Source organism: Argentina silus (assembly GCF_951799395.1).
Source record: "Argentina silus genome assembly, chromosome: X".
Taxonomy (NCBI): domain Eukaryota; kingdom Metazoa; phylum Chordata; class Actinopteri; order Argentiniformes; family Argentinidae; genus Argentina; species Argentina silus.
Window position 1 is genome coordinate 18291284 of NC_139653.1, and position 24003 is coordinate 18315286.

The 24003-nt window shown below is 38.3% G+C and overlaps 1 protein-coding gene across 1 annotated transcript; it reads right to left on the bottom strand.

The window, feature by feature from the left end:
• Positions 1-625: 625 nt before the first annotated feature.
• fam204a (family with sequence similarity 204 member A) lies at positions 626-24003 on the bottom strand. Its single transcript, XM_083694996.1, has 7 exons — positions 23658-24003; positions 23465-23552; positions 21594-21636; positions 21213-21315; positions 13401-13490; positions 2683-2792; positions 626-2235 (listed from the first exon to the last, which is right to left on the bottom strand). Exons 1-7 carry the CDS (start codon positions 23913-23915, stop codon positions 2184-2186), a joined length of 744 nt encoding a protein of 247 aa, XP_083551122.1. The 5' UTR covers positions 23916-24003; the 3' UTR covers positions 626-2183.

The window sequence follows — 24003 nt, forward strand, 5'->3', positions numbered from 1 at the left end:
GACATTTGAGTCAGTAAGGCGTACTTCTTTGATTGAAATTGACTGTAATAGACCTAATGTATCATATCACTTGTGAAATCTTGATGACTGTAGCACACAAATCAAAACCCAGTGTTATGTGATGTGCATGGAACATTTGAACATCCCATTTGTTTTTTTCTGTGCTTAGTCAAGATATATCTTTAGATAGCAATCATCAAAGTGAAGACAACCCATGTTGTATTTAATATCATCAAACTCTTTTTTTGATGAGATGTTAAACTGTTGAATTATCTCACCTTCTTACAGAATGACAGCCTAACTCAAATAGTCCTGCACTGGAAATAGGCTACAGTGTGGAAAATGTGCTAATCTTCACTTAAATAAAAATAAAAACTTAAACTCTACACACTGCAGATCATGCACCTGCCCAGAGCTATTGAATGTGTGAATATCCTTTTTCACACTAGTCTTTGCTCAGTCATTCTGTCTTCACCTGACAGTTCCAAATACTTTGCACAGAATTCTATTGTGACACATTTAATGCTTCAAATTGCAAATATTCACACTGCATGGTTCACATAAGTATTTCAAGGATGGGTGTGGCTTCGCGTCAATACCCACTGGAAATGCAAGCAAGATGTCAATCTTTTTAAAATACCTTATTTATGAGTTTCCTATTTTTTTTTAGGAACAAACAAGTACACCATTCTCAATCACCCTCTTGTCCCCTGACAACAATACTGTACAAAATAAAGTTAAATAAAATACACAGAGTTTAAACAAATAAACAAGCAACCTGTGTAGATGAGCAGGATGGGAAGCAGCTTGGTTGAGGCATTGGCAGCTGACAGCATAAACAACATGAAAAATCACATTGCAGAAACTCCACTGCACTCAACAATTGAATTCCAACCTTTCTCTAGAGGGCAAAAATTATGGCATGACCTAGTTAATAAATAAGCAAGTACATTGTATGCATATAATGTAGGCTAATCAGGAAGTAAATGTGTATTCTTTATCTTACCAAAATTCCACCCATGAGCAAACAACAGTGACAATAAAAGTAGTTAAGGAAAAAACTATTGCGAGTGACAATACTAAAATAAAATAAACTGTCATGCCCTTGATGCTCCAGCACTAAAATAGGGGGAAAATCCCATTTCAGGTGTTTTTATTCTTATTATAAAATCCTCACAGTTTTATGTTGTTTTGCACAAGCAAACTTTTTATGCTGATGTTCTGCCAATTTTCTATTGAAGTGAGACTGATTCAGCATTCACAGCAAGACTATGAGAATAGCATACAGCATTTGTGAGGGGTGTGCACAAATGAGTGCAATGCAAACAACTAAAGTGGATTAATCCAGGTTGCCTTGGAGCAAAGCAATCATTTTACATTGTTGAAAAACCATATAGCTTGATGAATAATGCCAATTACCAGACTTGCACTTTTTTGCATGCAACTTGCAATTATGATAATAATTATTGCAACAATCTGCATGTGAAAAAATACATTACAGAGGTGGGCCCAGTTGAAGAGAGAATCATTGCAGATTAAAAAAAGATCAAAGTTAAAAGAAACAAAAAAGAGGAATATCACAACTGCTGAATAGACAACAACGTTAATCATCACACTTTACAGCTAGAGTTGCTTTCTCAGAAATATCCTGTGCCTCTTGCTTAAGCTGAGGAACAATAGCATCTCTCTCAGCATGGGTGAAGGCCAACTGCAAAGCCTCTGTTTCATGTCTCACACGCTCTCTGTACACTCAATTTACAGTTTACGACTGCTCAGAACAGTTTGCAGCAGCCAAATTTCATTTTGCACAGGCAAATCCTATCACACTTTATCCTGTACATTGCATTAGGACCCTAATCTCTCCTTTCTCTACCTCCTCAGAAGAAAGGAGCGCCTTCCTGATTAACCCACTTTACAGCAATAAATAAATGCATCATCCAGTAATATACACCAGATTTAATTTGAGGGAAAAATACCAGAAATGCTCATATCACAGAAATGTAATGAAAAAGAACACACAATGCAGCCACCATGGAGTGCTTGGAGAATTCATTTGAACATTCCTTGATTCCTGCCTTATACTTTTATTGTAAGTAATGTATATTTCTCTCAAGACCTCATTAAAAACACTGAGAAATTACACTTTAAATAACGGCCTAAAATGCAGTCTCTTTTCTACAATGTCACATATAGCCCATGTTACTTTTGGTTTCCCATCTTCTCTTGGCTTCAAAACTAAAAAGAAAAAGAAAAACACATTTAGTAAAATACAGTTTGTTTACCTAAACATTTAGACTAAAACATCATGCAAAATGTATTGGTCCTCACACATGGGGTTTCATCTACATCTATATGATATTTACTGTACATATTCTTGCAGGCTTCAAATAACGGTGAGAGCTCACAAGGTAGTCATTGGCATAACACATATTAAACTGGATATTCTCAGCGTATCATCCTCTCCCAACAGTGAGCTCCGAATGGAGTCCATCTAATGACAAATGTCTACAATACACCCACTTACTCAAGGTGATCTTAAGCATTTACCTCTTCCTGTAAATAAAATAAACAGGAAAGAAGCTAATGAACCAGTCAATATTTGTAATAAATGCATATAGCTAACATACTGTGGTTTGATATGTATACATTAAGGAGATAATTGTGGCAAAAAACACAACAAACCCCCAAGCAATTTGCTCCTTCCTTTTCTGGGCTGCCTGCGATGCCCCTGCTTCCTGTTTGCTTTGCACAAAGTCACGGCAATCGGCAGCCTGTGCGATTTTCACGGCCAGCTATTGAGAAGGAGACAGAAACAAGGCCCATTAGAGGATGTAAATCAGTCTCTCTGGCAAGCACAGCTATTCTAACTGATGTGTCAGGGTGGCTTCCCATAAGTGCCTCCGGTCTCTGTTTTGTCTCACCCCAACCATGATGGTACCGAGATCGTGGGTTGGCGGAAAGAATATATGCTTTATTACTGTACATATGCAACTGCTTAAGAGCTATATGGAGTACGACAATCAATCCTTTAACATGAATGTGCAAAAATAATGTTGTGACATGTAATCAAATCAGATAATGTACAGTAAGAAAGACATTTCATTTGGAATATTTGCAGTCCCTGAAATTAGAAGTAGAATGAATGACCGTGACTGCAAGTGGCAAACACATTTGTTCAAATCCCAGGAAGGAAGTGCATGTATTGTGGAGCAGAATAATCCCAATAACCCCAGTCACACAGAAGCACTGGAAACAAAAGGAAAAACCCTGCCTCCTCTGTCACTCCTGAGATAGGTTTATTATTCGACCGAAGAAAAACTTTGATAAACACTTGGAACAAATCACCAAACCTTTTGGTAATTCTTCATAATATTCATAGAGTACAATCAGGAAAAAGAAAAAAAAAGTCTTAAGGTAATGAAGAAATGTGCCACCATTTCTCTGCTTAGAAAAAACCTGGTGAAAAAAATGTTTCAATTATAATTAAGTGGGATAAACTTTATTAGAAAGACTGAAACTAAAATATCTCCTAATGCATGCTGGGATTAAGCAGGTCAGAGCGAGCAGCCAGGAAAAATTAAACTCTAAAGGCTTTTTATCACCATATTTCAGGAACCAAGGGTGTAAAATGTTCTAATTTGGGATACATTAAAAGCCATAAAGGTCTTTCAAAAAGATTAATGGTACTTTGCTTGGATTTAAGATAAGGGCTTCAGCTGGCTGCAAGTGCTGGGCTCTGGCTGGGCCCTCGAGGCATTCATCTATACAGTCACTTGGAAGATTTGTAAAAGCGTCTGCATAACCTGAGGCTAACATACTATGACAGTTTTCTAATTCCTTGTCATTTTTTATAGGTTTTAAAAGCCCCTAAATCATGTTTTCTAGTCAAACGCTGGAGAAAGGGAAAGTTACAATGGGTGATCATTCTTATGTTTGGAGTAGATTTGCCAGTAGATAATTTTCACCAGTGCTTTTTGAGCACCATGTTTAAGTGGTGTAGGTGTTAAATATTTTTTCTTGGCTGGGGAGCACGCTGAGATCATAAATCTGAGGTTTATTAAATAGTTTCCGAATCTCAGAATGGCTCTTGCTTTCACATTTGCCCAAAATAAAGTAATTGGGTAAATGGCAAAATTGTAATGAAATTGGAGGATGCTAAATGGCTTATTTTGAGGTTTATACCCAAAGATTGATCATTTTTTCTACACAAGGATTACCCACATTAACCTGCTCTCCTGCAGGGAGCATTTGAAATGCAAAGGTCTATAAAAACATGTTTAACTAAACATTCTAAAACATAAATTAAAACCCAAACGCATAGCCCCCACTCTCCCCCTCTCCCTATTTCAAATTCAGCACTGAGCAGTTACTATATTTAAAGCGTTAAAGGTCTTTAATTTTTTATCAGTTCAGTCTACAATCCCTGATTGTCTTTACTGGGGCTCAACATTAATGTCAACCAAGTTACCTAGGAGACAGAACAGATCAAAGAGACAAAAAAGCCCTCAAATGTCTGATTAATCAAGCCTGCAAACAGCTTATTTCTTTTAGCCTGCATGCAAGTATGAAAATGAGATTCTGAGAGCAGTACATTGTGCAGATTTGTTCATTCTTATCTGAACAAAGCCAGCGGCAGCTTATTTCATGGATCACTGGCACTGTCAGCGCTGCAGCGCCGAGCAGGTGACGGCTCCTCTTTCTGTGGCGAGAACAAAATTAGCAAAAAGTCGGCACAAATTAGCCTCTCATATTTTCAGTAATATGACATTATTTTTCATTTACTTTTTTGATCCACTTTTCAGGATTTTTCCCCCTCCCCTTTTGTGCGTCTTAGTGCCAAATCCGTTCACATCAGAAGCTAGCAAAAATGAAAACGTGCTGCAGGAATAAAAATACAAAGCTAGAAAAAAATCATAGATCGCACAAACCTCATGTGTTCTTTGTTTAAGGCAGTCATAAAAGACTATTCCATGTTTCCATGAGACCCATATAAAATTAAGATAAAGTGTCTGATACTTTCTTGGGGGTTTCTAACAGTCTTCTCTTAAGTCTGTCCTGAGCACAGCCTCTGTTTAACACAAGGTTTATTCAAAGGATTAATACTGTGACCTTTGGAAGGTTTTGCAGGCAGCAAATTCATGCTGCATAATACTGCCACTACAGCAGCAGCTTGAGGCCAATAGGAGGGTTAGGTCAATAGCACTACTTTCTGTTGTCAGTCACGTTGGGTCGTCATGGAGATTCAAGTGGACTCCCAAACATGGGGCCCCAGTATGTCACTCCAGCATAAAATGTTGAAGCTAAAGATATTTTCATTGTATTGACATATACTAATATTTGAGCAAATTCAACTTGCTACAATTACCTATGAGCTAACCTGTACTCTATGCTATGTCAGCATATAGCTTTGTGACACAAATTGTATTAGTTTCAAAGTACAACTTAATACAGAATACTTACCAACGTACATGAGTATGCACAGTCTCCACAATGAACAATATCAATAACTCTATCCATTTTATATGATAAAAATACCCCCAACATTTACAAATACCCCCAACATATACTTGTTTTCAAACAGAAACATCTAAAAACAATGAGACAACATTCAACTTGGCAACATAAATGCTTCTTTATATGGATAAAATGTTAAAGCTGCCTGGTATTAACAATATGAAATAAATGATGGCTTTAAGGAAGAAATGGCCTTAAACCCATTCATAAATGTCCTATCCAGAGAAGCCTCTTCCAATTAAAACGTGTGAGAGGTGGATTAACAGGGGCTATGTGGCTTTGCCTCACTAAATCACCTCCCCGAGCTGCTCCGCTGCATTTGACGTGTAAACGATTAATGACCAGTCTAATTCCCTTATCACACTACCTTAATGCCTAAATAATGTGCCCTTAGTCAACTTTGGGAAGCAGGGCTATATAAGAATGGAATGAATATCAGATTAGGCAGCTCATATGTAATTTCAGTCTAATTTCTAAGTATTGAGGAAGGGGGGCGGGGGGTGGGGGGTGGATTTCTGCCTGAAAAGTCAGATTGTTACACTGAAAATGGACCTTGTTTATGCAATGCAAAAGCATTACTCCGACAATGTGACACAAGGAAGGGTATCTATTAAATCTCTTTGATTTAATGTTATTACTATTGGTTATCCTATGTATGCAGATTAAATTAAGAAAGTACCATATTGATAAGAATTGGGTCAAGTTAAACCACCTGAAAAACCAGGGAGGATTCAAAATACAGTGCTCTCGATAAGTATTGGAAAGAGGAAGGATTTTGTCTTCTTTTGGGTCTATACTCAATTACTATGGGGGTCAAAGTAGAGATTCTTAGCTTTAATTCAATGGGGTTTTTTTCAGATTGGGTTAACCATTTAGAAAGTTTTTTTAAAACATACTCCCCCCTATTTCTGGGCTCCAAAGATATTGGAAAAAAATCATACAACATCCAAATAAAGTACTCATGTTTAGTATTTGGTTGACCCACTGACCCCACCAGACGCTGGGTATATTCTCTGGTGATGCTCTGCCAGGCCTGTACTGCAGCCATCTTCAGTTGTTGTTTGTCTTGAGGTAGTTTTGCTTAAAATCTGATCATCAGGAAATTAATTGCATGTTCAATTGGATTTAAATCTGAAGATTGACTTGGCCAGTCAAGGACCTTCTGCTTTTTGGCCCTGAGAAACTCCCTAGTTGCTATGGCAATAGCCAATTTAGAGGCATTTGCTTGTACTCAAGCAGACAGGATGTTTCTGTACACTTAGAATAAATTCTGCTGCTGCTGTCAGCAGTTACATTGTCAATGAAGACAAGTTTGCCAGTTCTTGTGGCAACTATACATGTCCAAACCATAGCACGACCTCTCCACCATGTTTCACAGATGAGGTTGAATGCTATATATCTTGGGTAAACCCTTTTTCTCCAAACTTTCCTCTTGCAATCACTCTGGTACATGATAATATTCATCTTATCTTTCCACAATACCGTTTTCCAGACCTCTGCAGACTTTTTAAGTAATTGTTAGCAAATTGTAAACTGACCATTCTTTTAAGGATAACTACTGGTTTGCACTCTCTGAAACATTCATGCCTACCTCCTGGAGAGTGTTCCTGATCTGTGGAACAGATGTTTTTTTGTTTTTTTTTCTTAATTATGGTAAGCATTCTTCGTTCATCCACTGTAGAAGTCTTCCTTGGCCTACCAGCCTGTTTGTGACTGCTGAGCTCACCAGTGCTTTCTTTCTTTTTTAATGTTACAAACTGTTGATTTTGGTAAGTCTAAGGTTTTGGCTATGTGTCTGATTGATTTTTATTATATTTCAGCCTCCATTCCCTTGACTTTCATTGACGTCTCTTTGGTCCTCATGTTGACAGACACTAATAGTAGGCAAATGCAAAGCCTAGAATCAATACATTGACAGCTCTTTTATGCCTACACAAATGATGTGATGGAACACAGCTCCAGAAACACCTGTCAAGACAATTTTCCAATATTGTTGGTGCCCTGAAATGGACTATGTATAAAAAGGGTTGTAATTTCTAATTGGTGAAACCAATCTGAAAAAAGAAAAACACTGAATTAAAGCTGAGTGAATTAAAGTCTTGTTGATGAATACACAGGCCTAAAGTTTAGCCAACTAATTATCGAAAAGTAGCAAGGCCCACCATGTCATTTTGTTCGACACAGATCATCCTAAATTGCCCAATAGCTGCTTCCGTCATAACTATATTGTCTTCTCCAAAGTTACATAGTTTGAGGTCATTATCAATAAGTGAATTGAAATGTCCTCCAGGACACAGGCTGATTAGCACTCGTCAAACTCGGGGAAAGTAACCACTGGGAAATTGTGGACAAACCTTTGAGACACAGTAGCTAGTTTATCTTTGTGACACTCCTAAGATAGGGTCAATAATGCAGCTGCTTTAGATGTTCTGCCCATAATGCGCAAAACAAAAGTACAACAAACCTTCTAGTTTTCCTGATGGAAAACGTTTTACTTTATCTAATCAATACCAAGAGCTGTATCCTCAATAGTATAGATGTATAGATCTGATACTGAGCATCAGTAATGGGACGATATTGGCCTAAAATGCTCTATTGGGAATTATAAATATGGATGTTATTTACCGATCCGAAGCCGTGAGGCAAACTGTTGTAAAAACTTGCCAACCACGTGCTTCGTCGACTGACTGCTGCACATCTGAGATGACACGTGGGTGACAACAATAACCCCCATTGTTGTGTCTCAATCCAATGCCTGCTGCCTCTCTGTCTCTAAAGTCACTATCCTTCCAAGGTATCGTTTTTGGCTTAAGGTAACTGAAAAGGAACTGATTTGAGACAGATTCTAAGGTAACAGCTAAATTATAATTGAACACAGAACATACCTGATTCTTGTTGCTAAGCTATCACATACCGTGCGTTAGCTGGCAAGCTAGCTAGCAACGATGAGCGCTTATGCTAACACAAACATCGTAAAATACATTAAGAGGCTGTATTTTCAAACAAAAATAGTGCCTATTTATTTACAAAATTGTATTGGAAGAAATCCTTATTTTCACTGCTCACCGCCTCTGGAATTAAATAAAAGACAGTTGTATGGCATAATTCAATTTATGTTGTATGTATTTCTTCTTTAATTACTTCTTGAATCAGCTTTCCAAGCTTGAACATGGTGCTTACTGTCTTTAGATGGACATAAACGATGCCAAGCATAGCACATCCATACACAGCTTGTATACAGCTGTTTAAAATAAAGAGCCTTTTATCAGATCGGTATATACGGTATCTGCAATGAAAAAGTGGTATCGGTGCATCCCTACTTAATAGCCTATATTATTTTACGGTACACATTCCCACCTTTCCATATTCTGTTGATAAAGATAATCAGTCTTTCATAGGGCACTCACGTATGTCGTCTTGCCACCAATTTGACAAACAGCATTAGATGACACGCAAAAAGAGACCCACTTATGGGAAGATACAGTATAGTTGAACAGCCAGTGGTATAATGCATGTCTCTATTTTTCTGTTCTAATAATCTGATTTTAGATACACACGACTGCCATCTTTAGGGACTGAAAAAAGTCTGAAAGTTCGCCTGCTTTGTGCCCATTCATTATCTTGCCTCTTCTGAGTAGGGGAGGCTTATTAGCAAGCTTTGAACTCACACTTACAATAATGTGCCATCAACAGTTTTATAAGCTAATTAGAAAAACAGTTTAATTAATGACTGACTGGCAATAAAATGGCAATCATGAAAAAAGAAACCGAGGGTGCTAAGCTTCCACTACCACCAATTAAGGCCTAATTACAAACAAATTATATATGTGTTTTGCTGTGGGCTTTAATTTTAAAAATGGCTTTAATTAAAAGAGAAAACATGCTAATTAATTAAACAGCCCAAAAAATCTACATTGAAAACTATGCTTTGTCTATCAAGTAATTAATGAAATACAATAATCCAAATGAGATTCCCAAGCATTTGATAAAAGCTTAGTACCCATTTCAAAATCCATTTCAAAATTAAGGGGCGAAAATTTAATGTGAGTCATCCAGAGATACAATAAAAGTTCATTCTGTGATAAATTGCTTATGCTGAAGGAAAAAGGAACAAAGAGGAGACTTTTCCTTAACTGTTTCCCAGTCGCCTGGGGGCCTTGCAGGGGAGTCGGAGAGAGCCTCATGTTCTGATGTGGGGCGGGGACAGTGAAAATCTGATAAGAGCAGTTTTCCACAAAAGCAATGCTCATTAATTTTTTATTACAAACATGTGGCATGGAAGGCTAAGGCACTCAAAAGGAAAAATACACAAATAACATAAATAACATGAAACACTCTTAGTTCAGCTCTTTGTTTCATCTAACTAGCCATGTCCCTTCTAACAAAGCTAGTCATACAACATTGTTTCACAGTACTTAAGCAAGGCTTTCCAAACGGTTCATGGATGGTATGGAGTATTTTCCTATAGCTACTCTCATTGAAATACGGTAGTAGATACAGTAAAATTAGGGTTATGATATCATTTTGAGTGGTAGAGAAGTAGAGATAGCCAAGTTACCCTGCGGACAAAAAACCGCTGGGCCTTATGCAGGGCCCCATTTATAGCAAACTGTGGCTCTGAGCCTATATCTCAGACTGACAATGATCTAAAGCCAGGTGACTGTTAAGTTGTTTACCATACTGACTGCCATAGCTATAAGTTACTGTATGAATCTGGTGTGCCACAATCAGTACAGGTGGATAATTTGTCTTGAGTTTTTGTTTTAGAAAATATCACTATTAATCTCTGTAGAATTTTACCAGTTGTTCACAAGTGGTTAGGAAACATGCAGGTGTTTCTTTACAGTACTTAACGTTCATATTATTTTGCCCCTGGAACTCATGAAATGGACATGACACCCTCCATTGTGTCAGACCAACGAGTTTATGTTTTGAAGTGGTAAACAGGTAATGCTAGACTAATGGCTGTGATCAGTGCTAAGGGGAAACTGTAAGCAGTAATATGGTGTGACAGTCCTTTGTCTTGTACTATTCTCACTTACTCTATAAAGGACTGCCTCTGAGTATTTCAAAAGAGGAGTATTGCTCAGTTTCATATAAGAGAAGAAAATTAAGAGGTTGGTTTGGCTTGAAAATACCTCCTGAAAAGTTGAGCACAATAGGTGAAGGGGTGATAGTGTCTGATAAGATATAGTGACGTGCTCAATGAACCATCTGTGTAACGCATTATAAATGAACTTAATGTATGCTCTGAAGTCGATTATGAGTATCCATGAGGCGTTATGAATGCTTATCATACTGTAATAGCAAGTCTGGTACTATACCATGTGTGTGTAATTATGAATACATTTTTACAGGCTGGATATCATAATGTATCTTATAGTAAGTCTTACAATGTGCTACTGCTATGATCGGGGGAAATCTAAATGCTATAGTATGTACTGTATATACACACATGGTTTGTAGACAGTGTTACCATGTGGCAATGTTACATTTATATGTCAGGATTCCAAAATGGAACTACATTCTTCAGAGTTTCATCAGAAACAAGACTGATTAGAGCTCTGACTGTTTTTATTTCCGGAATGCTCTAGAAATCCAGATTTCAAATATGAGCTGGCAGATCATATCAACTCTTTTAACAGAGGGTGAGTGAGTTATATATAGCAGTCACTTAATGTTATGCTAATTAGGGAAATAAATTACTTCATATGCATTTTACAGCTGTGTACAATAATGTGCAATAATCAAAGATTACAAGATCAATGAACCAAGCTGCATATACAAAATAATAAAAAACTTGCAACCCTATCTATGCAACCTTTCTCAAAAAGTAAGGATATTAAGGATGAAAAGTGAATGCACTTGCAATATAGTAGCCTAACAACTTGTTCTCAGTAAAGTACCAGTTCATAATATTCAAATACTGTACCTAGGAGGGAATGTGATTACTTTGTATCACATTTAAGTGGTTTTATTACTTAACTTTAACTTTTAAGCAGCACGTAACTTTAACAAGTATCTAAAACAAAGAATTGCAGCCTCTGTTGGGGAATTTTTCCAATATATACTTTAAAGAGAAGACAATCTCAAAGCAACCTGTAATATCCTGGCAGTGTGTCAGAACTTGGAAAGATGAAAGTGAATGTATCACATAGTTTGTAAAAAAAAAAAGAAAAAGAAAAAAAAGCCTTCAAAAAGGTTTTTACCAAATTGTTTTAATATTCAGATTAAAAGAAGAAAGCAAGGAAATCATTAATTGATTGCGTGAGCTCAAAACAGCAGAAACAAACAATTTTATTGGAGGAACATTCTGACAGAAAAGCCCTCCATCTTGAGCCATTTCACTTTGGTTTAAAGAGATACATGCTATTCTGGTAGATTGAGGATGAAATGCAGTAATATAGTCATCCAAAGTGTACCAGGTTTTTTTTCCAGAAATAAATAATGGGCCTAATGGGACAGACAGACACAGCCCTCCTTAGCTCCTCACAGCTGGAAAAATATATTTCCAGTCCTGCTACAAAAACCTGTTACTATTGCTCCTCTAAAACGCCTGCCACAATTATGTCCCCAGTGTTATGACTGTAAACAAATTATACATATTAAACATTCCACATCAAGTGAGACACTCAATAATTACCTTGAAATCGATTGTGGCCACAGTGGGGTTTATTGATCCTCTAAATGTTTGTCTCGAAAGCCCTGTCCAAAGTAAACCCTACTGTCTCAAACATAACAGTGTGCATGTTAAACTCAAGATGAACAAGACATGTGGGTTTAAAGTCCTTCACCAATGCACAATGCCCAAATGGATGCTTTACCAACCATATATTTTTACAGTAGGTAGCAAAAGTATGGTCACTCATTGTGTTATGTCTTTATGTTTTTGTATTGGTCAATTCCCTATTCTCGTCATGAAGTGAATACTGCTACACAATGAGTTATGGCTGCCAGACTGCTGTCAAGTCCACCCTTCATGTTCCTGGCAAGCCATAGCAGGTGACAGAGAGGCAAGAACCTCAGCTAAGTCTCTCCAAATCCACTAGTCCACTAAGAGGCTTTCTGAAACTACAGTGCAGGTGCCACTTTGTAAAGAAAGGACTTTAATTTATCTTCCTGTATTTTGGACACCTGCATTGTCATCAATTCCTTACACAGTGGAGATAGAATGTAAAGGAGTGTTGATGGTACGACTCTGGTATATTTGATGGATTTCATGTATCTATTTTTTGCATGCCCTGCCTAACTTTTGTTGTTGTCCAAATGTTTGTCCAAATGTTAGCATCGGTAAACATGCTTTTGGGTAAATCCTGCAATTGACAGTATGCTGCAGTGTTGCATGAGTAATAATACCCCTAGAAGAGCATTATACAGCATATCTTACATAAACAATATTCCATTCAAGTTGTGACATTTGAAACTACTATATTCCCTAACTATAAAACGTAGCAGCTGCAGTTTGTCTGCTTAACCACAATTATGGTTGTGTGTGGGCTACATTTTCTGCTAAATTAGCTCTGAACCGCTTGATCCCCAATACCTGCCAAAACTAGCGGTTTCAAAACTGCAGGCACTGCATTAGGGACGTATGCACTTCAAAGGTATGAAACTCGCACCTCGAAAATGTTTTAGCAGTTGGCTTGAAAGCAATGTACCCTTCATTAAAAAGCAGAGCCAAAAGTCCTTTAGACACTGCAGTACTTCAAAACTAAGGGGAGGGCTTTCCATTAACTCAATGGAAAAGGGCTGCAGGACTTGTCAATGGTGTGTGCCTGTGTGTGTTTTTGTTCCCCTGTGTCTTTGCAGGAGAAATGGCCGCGGATCCATTAGTTCGATTTGTCACAGCGGGAGCACCCCAAAGATCTCTTATCAGCACAACGTACCTCTCGAGTGGCGAGTCTGTCGCTCATCTCCTCCGCCTTTCCAAAGTCCCCTTCAGCGATGGCGCTCTCTATGCTCTTTTCTAGGCCGGACTGGAGAGAAGGAGAAATTGAGTGATTTTGAAATAGAAAGAAAAAAATCAAAGAGTAACTTCAAAAGTCCCCTGGGCCTTATTTTTAATATGATTGCCATTACTACAAATATGTAGATTTTTTCTCACAAATGAAAACCTTTTTGATTGGATATTAGTGGGGAAATCAAAAAAAAATGTTACAGGAGATTACCCAACATAAATGTGACTCTTTAATTACACATTTCCATTACAGGCCAGAGAAGAGGGGGTTGGGGTGGGGGGGTTGTTGCCCCTGGTTAGTGATGGGAGGACAGTTCTCCAAAGAGACTATCCGACCAGAGCAAGGAGCCTTTCTCCCACACAAATAAATGCCTGTACATGTAGCTGTATCAGAACACATGAAAGCAAGAAGCCATTATTCTAAATAAGGTGATCCTTCTCTCATAAATGATTGTAAGAGTGATTCAAGCACTGCAGTTTATGGACTCTGGTCACATAAATTCAAACATCAAAATGCAGAACAAGGACAGACATTTTAGACAATAGTGACATAGCAAACTATTGTTTTTAGGCTCTCTAGAGGTTATAGTACAACTTATTAACACATTGGTCAGATATTATGTATCATGAATGTGTCTAGGATAATTAAATGACACTTATAGAAATGTATCAAAGTGGTCACATGAACAGATGCATTTTTCTTCAAGGTGCACTTTTAAGGAGGGATTTAACTGCTTATTAAACATAACATAAAATAAATGTTTGAAATAGAACAATATATGTTTGTAGACATAATGTTAGAAGGGTCTAGTTTACATATATTCTTTCATTTCTTATACATTCCATACATATTTCTCTATTTCATGAGATATCTAAGCAGTCACAATTGTGACCAATGGGACAATACTGTACATAGACACTAATGTATCACATACATTCAGTCATAGCAGATTAATTTCTTTTATAGTAGATTTAGGTTTGGACCAACGTTCCCTCACACACTGAGAAAAAATAAATATCTACTGAGCAAAAATGTAGATCAAGTGGATTAAATGATATGTACATAAAACAAGTAATGAAAAATTATTGTTCACTTTTATCCAACATGTACTTATTTCTAGGACATCTGGCTGTTCACTGTGGTGGTCTTGCAAGTTCAGTGTTTGATCCAGATTGGATTTTGAGGGGGGTCAATATGGAGGGTAATACAAGCAAATTAGATCCCAAAAGTACAGTAGGTCAGTGTTTTAAAGGTTCATACTGCCATTACAGCGGTGGACTACCTCAATGCTGCTGCTGCTGCGGCAGACACAAGTTTTGAAGACGTGAAGTGCTCCCGAAAGCCAGCAAAGGGTGGTGACAAGAGCTGGGAAGGATGTTTGAAAATATCTCTCCTATATTTGGTAAAATCAAGCTGATTAGACAGCAGATCGTCTCATGAATTACAGGAAGATGAAGAGTGGACATTTTTTAAATATCAACAATGACCAACTGGTATTTTTCAAATATTATTATGTACTCTCATATGATTTGTTGTAGTCATCACTCATTCTCTCTACCTAAGCGCTCTGATATGGGCAGCCAGGAAAATTAGGGTAAATGTTTTAGCAGTATTTTTGACATGAATAAGCGCGTCGGCTTTCATAATGCATCATATGGACAGAATAAAGGAGACTAATTCCCCCCTTACCTTCCCCCACCCCGCCCCATAAGGTACCCTAGATTGCTGCCTATTAAAGATGCCCATTGATTTGTTAACAATGGCCATGGTGCCAATTAAGGGACCTGAGCTGTGAAGGACAATGAAAATTAAAAGAGAGAATGGTTTGTGATTCCGAAGTATTTTTATTGTCGGTACACTCCCCCAAATAAATTAAACAATAAAGTTATTGTTACTATAAGAGCCTATACACTCAGTGGCGCCATTTCAGCCAAACCTGTGGCATAATCACTGGTGCTAATGAGGAGGGTCTGAGACTCTGGCGGCATTGACTTTGGATTGTTTTCCCATCACAAGAACTCCAGATGATGGCAGGGTTCTGTGATCTGTCTAATGAGACTAAAGGGTGTATTAGGCTGTGACCTTGAATATAGCCTCACTAGGCTATGTTACGTTATGTTGCCATGTTACGCTACAGCTATCATAGAGAACATAAGTCATTTATTTCATTTTCTCTACCTTACAGTAGCTCACTCCTTAATATACCGATAGCAACTTGTGCTCTGGTAGAAAAATGTGTAGCCTACAGATCATGAATGTCACACATATCAAGAACTGTCCGATGATATGACTATCATATATATTCTATATCAATGTTATTCGTTTGTAGCCAACTATGATACATGGTATGCCGGACAGCGGCGAAAAAAAATGGTAAAAATATAGACAGTTAGGCAACTACAAATGACTTACGGGCAGTAAAACAGTGAAAATATAGTTAGTTTACAGATGAACATTCGTGAGTTTTATAAACAATTGCCTACAGAATTATATGAATAATAGCATGTCAACATGACAGCTTACAGTAGGTCAGAGTTTAATAAGTTCATGGTTGAGTGACGGTAGCATGGCAGTACCGCAAAGGCATTCATGTTTTATTTGAGATATTTCACCTTGGTAAAACAACCACCAGCGGGCATCATGAGCAATTATAATGGATAGGCTTACAATGTGTTTTCAACCCCTTTCAGTGTTTACTAACATTGCCGCCTGTGGGCTGGAGTAAACTAAATTAACTCTTCATGTATGTCTGGGTGCCTTCCTAAAAATTTATCTAATTTGTTACCCAATAGGGTGAAGCATTTTTAGTTGTTGTTATGTAATTCGTGGAGCTCCAGCACCTTAGTTGGGCTATTATGGCGTTCACCCGCAATTTCATGTAGTAAACTCAAGCCCTTTTTAGGCTACCACCTAGTCAAATGTATTTTGGGTAGTAAGATTATCTGTAATTAATTAATCATTCAGAGATTTTTTCAAAATTAATGTGCTGCCCTGCAAATATTTGCCTGTCTGCAGCGTACTTGCAGGTAATGGTCAGCCCCAAACCCCTGCCCGATCACTCTGCTCTTCCACCTCGGCTGGCCGCCTGGCACCGCCGCCTCTATGTGGATACAGCAGCCGCGCTACTCGGTCACAGCTTTTCACTGCCATAAATGTAATGTAAATATTTTAGAGATCTGCGTGCGCGCCCCCCCCCCTTCACTTTGTTATCATGAAAAATGTCAAATGCATGGCGACTGTCTGAATTGTCCGACAGATCGACTGCATAAACATCCAGCTGATTTAGCCTCATTTGTCACTGATTAGATATCAGTTATCACAATGAAGTGTGCAAGGATTTGGCAGAGCCTATTGTGACGCTTAATGATAACAACTTGGGTTGGGCGGTATACATTTTTTCATACCTTTATACCATCATAAAGTTTTCCCCGATGCTCCAGATGGCCAGTCCACTACTGGTTGTGGTCAAAACAGTCGAGCCATGGCCAATTCAGAGCCCTGATGGCGGCTGCAATATTAGCAGCATTGTCAGTCATTATGGCCGAGAGTTTATTCACATCTAAGTGCCGCGCAGAGTGCATCAACAATGTTGTCCACTGTGTGGTTTTCTGGAAAAAAAGCTAGTCTGTAGGCATTTTGACTGTAGTTTCCAGTCGGATGTGACAAAGTGTATATGTTAACTGACAACCATATCTGTTGTCAGCGAATAGCTGTTTGAACCCAGCACTTACAGCCAGATATCTCATCCATGCAGCTGTTAATGGGTGTTTCAGTTTGAGGTGCGAGTGTAGATTAGTTCCCATTAGTGTTTCCATCTCTGTCCATCATCTTTTCATGCAAGTCTTGCAGGCTCACCTTTATCTTTGGGTCAGAACCCGAAATGCTGCCATATAGCAGCATTGGCATTTTTTTTAGGGACCAAGTCATTAGCACTAGTTTTTTCTTAGATGGATGAGGTCACGTGCACCCTAGGGGCCGGTTTCACAGACAAGGCTTAAGCCTAGTCCTCGACTAATTGACACTTTCAATGGCAAATTGCTTTTTAATCTAGGACTAGGCTTCAGCCTTGTCTGTGAAACCAGCCCTAAAAGTTATAATTGTAATTCTTTCTCCGACCACGCTAGCAGCGGCGCTGTTACACATTGTGAATTGAGAAATATTGCATAATTTGGCACTTTGATAGATAATGGAGCAGAAATGTTATGACACCAACCCTAACAACCTATATAGGACAGCAGAAGATGACATCAGCCCACATTTGCTGAGAAATTTGCTCACAGCTAGTACTGGGTTGGACCCCCTTTTGTAGCCCATCTGCTTCAAGGTTCGACGTGTTGTGCATTCAGAGATGGTCTTCTGCATACCTTGGTTGTAACGAGTGGTTCTTTGAGTTACTATTGCTTTTCTATCATCTCGAACCAGTCTGGCCATTCTCCTCTGACCTATGGCATCAAGAAGGCATTTTTGCCCAGAGAACTGCCGCACACTGGATATTTTCTCTTTTTCGGACCATTCTCTGTAAACCCTAGAGATGGTTTTGTGTGAAAATGCCAGTAGATCAGCAGTTTCTGAAATATTCAGACCAGCCCGTCTGGCACCAACAACCATGCCACGTTCAAAGTCACTTAAATCACCTTTCTTCCCCATTCTGATGCTCAGTTTGAACTTCAGCAGGTCGTCTTGACCATGTCTACATGCCTAAATGCATTGAGTTGCTGCCATGTGATTGGCTGATTAGATATTTGCGTTACCGAGCAGTTGAACAGGTGTACCTAATAAAGTGGTGAGTGTATGTGATCACTTTGTGTAGTGGTGCGCGTTGGCATAGGTTCCTGCTAGATTGTAGTGCAGGTTTGGGTCGGTTGATATACTGACAAAAATATGCAATGCTCTCATGATCAGAGCTGTTTATTGGGTCCGGAAGGGTGCACTCAGATGAATCAAACTTGTGTCATTTACCGGAGACCCAATAATTTAATGCTTTTCACTAACCACTATGTTATTCTCCCATCAACCGAAATGTGATCAAGAACGTGAGTTTGGAATAAAAATCTAATAACAGCACAAACCAACATTGTTAACAAATGGGTGGGGATTAAATATCGGTGTGTGCTTGTGCTCCTCTTACAACAAGCTCAAATCGTTTCCGATTAACAAACAAAAGCGTGACAATTTATCCAACACACTCTCCCCCTTCAAACAATCCCCAAAAAGCGGTATACAAAATAAATACATTGTTATTACCATTATTATTACTACATTGTGTGAATGAGAGAAGGCTGCCCTTGCCGAAAATGTTGACGTTCTCACCCTATTATGACGATTTTAATGATAACAACTGTAGACTACTTCGTCTCAATCTCACTGAAACCCAACTTCCTTACTCCTGTCTCGCATGAAAATTCCTAACTTCATTCTATAAATCAATAGGTTACATTATTAAAGCCGACTCGTGATTATTCATGTCAGACTGCGCTAAAACATTTCCCCATTTCTCTGCGCTGTGAGTGAATGTGTGATGACGGTATGAGAGTAGATAGGAGTTGGCTCCATTGCTTGGTCCTCATTAAAATAACCAGATATTTAAACCATTTACACTCTTCATCTCTGCAATTCATGAGCTGCTATAATAAACTTGATTTTGACAATCTATATTATAAGGCAAACCATTCTCTTTTCAAACATCCTTTCACAGCCTGTTACCACCTTATGATGGCTTTCAGCAACACTTCACACCGTGTGTCCGTTGCAGCAGTGGCATGAGTTATACCCTGCTGCGATGTCGGTGTACTCCTATTAACCCCCTGCCAACTGTAGTGCTTATTTTATAAATGTTCATTAATTTTAAATTTAGTTTTGTTTGAGTACTATCTGAAAACAGTCCAAGGGTTTGAGGGTTAGTTTGGGATAAATGCAATAGTAGGGGCCAACAAATCTGATGTGCTACCCATGGATGCGCCACTTATCCATGATGTTAAAAAACCATTGAATCCTTTCACTTGATGTTATTCTACCTTAAGGCCTAGACCAGGGGCGCCCAATACGTCGATTACGATCGACCGGTCGATCGCGAGAGTAGTGCGGGTCGATCGCGTGACGTTAAAAAAATCATGTCGTATTAAGTTTTTTGCTTGAGGCCCATGTTGTACTGCATGATTCATTAGCAGCCCAGTGACAGTTATTTGAAAGCAATCTATCAATGTTTAACAAATGGACACATTAAGCAGTCTCTTGATCAAATCAAAAGTTGCTGGTTTTGTGTATAAAAGCTCATGTTTGTACACTACAGGTGATTCTTTGATGTGTGTGAATTTATGAAGCCTACATATTTGGGTGAGATGGGATTAAGGATGAGAGCACAGTTTGGGTGAGGCAGGTAACTATATTCGTAGCCCAAGATGTAGTGCATAGCCTGTTTAATTTCGTATCAACCTTGTTTTCTTTTAACATTAGATGTACTTGAAAGGAAGGCCACTGAGCTTAAGCATTTGACAGTTGGTTTAGGAGTTGAGCTGAATGGGACATCGTGGATGTGAAGTTGTTAGCCTACAGTATGCCATGGACATGGACTTGCGCGCACTGTATGGGGATCAGAAACACCAATGAAAAACTTTTTTTCATTTCATTAAGAAAAAACATAATATTTTATACAGATAATTCTAGGTAATGTACAGGGCTCCAGACTAAGCTTTTCCCAACTTTTTCATTTGGTGGCACCAGTACATGATTAGGTCGCACCAAAACATTGTCACTCAATAGAAAAACATTAGTAGTATGAGACAACTTGTGCAATGTGTGCGCTAAACATTCCTCGTCATTACAGTGGTCTTACTATTTACACAATTTTACGCATGCAGAAACGCATTACAGTACATGCTACATCACCTATTCTTTGATAATTATAATAATAATTAAAAAAACGTTGTTTGATCATGACATCGCAATTGCATGCAGAAGAAGGCACTTCCAGGCAGCATGCATAGCACTGAAAGTGTAGGCCAAGACAAGTCATATGGATATTGAATGGAAAGAAAATGTGAAATTGGGCTTTTAAACAACTATCCCCACACAGAGTTTTCCATACAAATTATAAGGCACTGCAGATCATGAGATCTCATGAGAGAAATATGTTCTTACTGGACATTTTGGGCTGCATTGGTGAAAGAATCTGGGTGGTGAGTTCCTTGTTACCGACCACCAAAAATCACAAATATACACATTAATTACTATTTGAGATTACAAACTAAACTCTTCTAAGTCATATTATATCAGTGTATTTAATCAAATAATGAATCTGCTTGTGCTGAGTGAGGCTAGTAGTCACACCGATGTTACAGCAAATGTCGTCCTGTGGCTAGCTTGCTATACTTCCAAATGCGTATCCTTGGCCAAAAAGGAACTCACCACCCTCATTTATTTTCTAAGCAGGTGAACGGGTTGTCAGGTTTTTGTAAAGACATATTGTGCAGATGTTTAAAATCTAACTCTTACTCACACCCAAAGAAGAGAGAGTGGAGAATCATCTCGATGTCAAGCTTAAATTATTTTTTATCGTTAAATGTAACACCATCTTTTATATTCTAATGTATGACAGGTTTGATTCAAGAAAAAACTTGATTTGTCTGTCATATCTTGTAAAACAATGAGATGTTACAAAGGCATGGATATGGAAAGACATTTTCAATGCTTTTGCCACAACCTGATAGTATTAAACGGCGAATAAGAAGAAATCGTTGTTACCTTGGGATAGGGCTTGCTACAGGCAGGGGGGTGAAATTTATCATTGATGCCAAAGTACTGCTCAAGCCCATCCCAAAGCTTTTCATGCTCCGCTTGAGGCTCTCTAGTGAGGAGAAAAAAGCATTCATGGTTATCTGTTCAGTGCTATACTATGTTTATGGATGCCAAGTACCCATGCATTGTTTTTACCATTATCAAGTACGCCAACTCTGTTCTCAAGTGATGGCTCTCTTAAATCAATGTAGAATTGTTTGTAATCTCATTCAAATCAAGCATTAATGCTGGCAACAGCTAGCACAACTTGTGAGTGAGAATTTACTGAAAAATATTAGACTATACTGTAGAACATAATTTTCACTTCACAATATACATTTTCTTTACCTGTCTTTGTTTGATTCAATGGTCCTAGATTGTAGTTCATTATCTGTTTAGTGACCAAAAAAACAAAGGAACAAATCTTAGGTCACTGGCATGTAAGACAGCTCACAAACAATAAGTTAAGAAGATTTTCCATATACCACAGTTGTTGATCGACCCAAGACAAACTTTAGCTATATAAATGTTTTCAGCAGCCCCTGACTACCATTAAATTCACCAGTCTAAAAGATAATCTAACCTGTTTTATAAAACGGGTTCAGAGAATTACGTGAGATCTGATTGGCTAAAACTGCGTTTCAAGCAGAAAGCGGTGCCGGTATGGGGTCGAGGATGACTCGGGTCTAGCTTCCGACCCGAGTCATCCTCGACTCCACACCGGTTAAGGGTTGTCATATACATGCGCCAACCCGATGGCTTTTCAAAACAAAAAAACATGGCCGACATCTCTCACACCTCGAATTATGTTACACCTGGTTGCCACAACCAACTCAGTATCTCAAACATAAAATACATATCTAACATCCCACTGTAAGAACACTACCGATTTTTTTGGCTGCACGGTCATTTTCGAGTTAAACTGACAGGTAGCATCGGAGAAATGCTAGCAAGTTAACATTCGTTCTCTAGCTACTCTACTTGCTTTTCTACAAGACTCTTGTCAACAGAATTCAGCTGGCTAACTAGTTTGCTAAATGGGAAATAGTAACAGTATACCCATATTGGCATATTAAACTTGTAATTTCAATTTGAGACTAGCCCAAATCTGTGACAAGGCGTACTACTTTTACATTTGGATATTGTTGATCTCTAGTCACACAGGATGATAGGCACAGAGGATGCGGGGATTTACTAGCTTTAAAAGTAGCAGACCGCTATTCGACGTCGCGGATTAGAGTCACAGATTGACATGTTTAGAGCCTGTATGGCAGCATTTTGATGGAAATATAATTACGTGGCATATTAACACTGCAGAATTGCAGGGTGTGTGGAGGTGTGCATTAACAAGGATAGCCGCACTCTTCCGGTCATTTGAGTAGTAAACGTTTAACAGATAAATTAGCAAGTTTCAGGGGGAATTCTTGTACAAACAAAAAAACGATGGGATCCGTTTTATAAACGCATTAATTCACTCCAGCGTGTGCATTAACAGCCGATATCCGCACACTTCCGGCAGTAAGCGCACAACCGCCAGAAATGTGCGGATATCAGCTATTCATGCACACCCTGTCATGCATTATTATAATATAATGAACTACATTTATAAAGAACTTCAACTTAATATAGGAACCCTTTTTTTTTTTTTTTTTTTTTAAAGAAGAAATAATAATAGTAATATAGGACAGTTTGTTAATATGGAATATTGATGATTTCCCCCCCCCCCCCCAATTGTGATAAAAAAATGAAGTAGCAAGGCATTTGTAAATTGATTGGATTAAATAACCAAGGCTAATTGTCTCTTTTTTTTTTTATCATCACTTTATTTGTATGACTTGATCAGGAATATTAGCCTATGCTCCCATAACACTGAAAAGGGCAGGCCTGTCACATGGGATAACAACATAGGCCGACAGGTATGAATCTGTCACTAATTTGAATAAGTATCTGGCCATAAGACTTTTCAACTCATTTATCATGTGGAATTGACCAAAGATAAAGGAATGTTTCACTTTCTTATACAGGTTAAAGTCAGGAATGAGGAGACACTTTTCTGCTGTTTGCATATGATCCCTCAGATTTTTTCTTTCCCACATTATCTGTGATGTCAGTACAAGATGCATCTGATGAGGAAAAGATGGATGTTTAAGCTATCTACTGTATGAGCAATTATTGTCGTCATCATCTGTTAAAAATATGTATTTGACCTAAGTATTGACCTTTTTGATGTCGTCTTTTTCTCTGTTGCCTTCTTCTGGGTAGCTTCATCTTGACCTCATCATTTTTCTTCTGGAGCCCTTTAAATTTCTAAAGAACATACAATGTAACTATTCACACAGAAACAGCAAACATAACCAAATGCAGTCTAAGATTGTATTCATCTTTGATTTTGCTAGTTCGTGGCTAACTTACTTGCCACATCTGATGAGAAATCCCTGGTAAACTGTAGTCCTGAGGATTGAGATCTTCTATGACAGGGGGAGTGCAAGACGAACCCGTTTTCACAACTGACTCACAACTTTCCCCCACACCGGCACGCGAAGGTTCAGCAAGACATTTAGATATGGATTCTATTTCTTGGGTTTTAACAACACTCTTGTCGTCCTCATCATCTGAACTAAGTTCAGCATCAGTCAAGCTCAAACCTTTAGGTAAAAGTCCGCTATACATTTTCTGGGAAAAACAGGTTCACAGCGTCAACATTTAATTGGTTTATCACTCAACACAACCGAAAACATGAGGTGAAACTGGACTACAA

Bases quoted from the DNA above. Each gene is read 5' to 3' on its own strand.
- fam204a (XM_083694996.1), bottom strand. From the start codon at position 23,915: ATGTATAGCGGACTTTTACCTAAAGGTTTGAGCTTGACTGATGCTGAA. The intron at 23,553-23,657 runs GTAAGTTAGCCA...TATGTTCTTTAG, and splicing joins TTTCTCATCAGATGTGGCAA to AAATTTAAAGGGCTCCAGAA. The intron at 2,236-2,682 runs GTTTGTTGTGTT...TTTTCTTTTTAG, and splicing joins AAGGAGCAAATTGCTTGGGG to TTTTGAAGCCAAGAGAAGAT.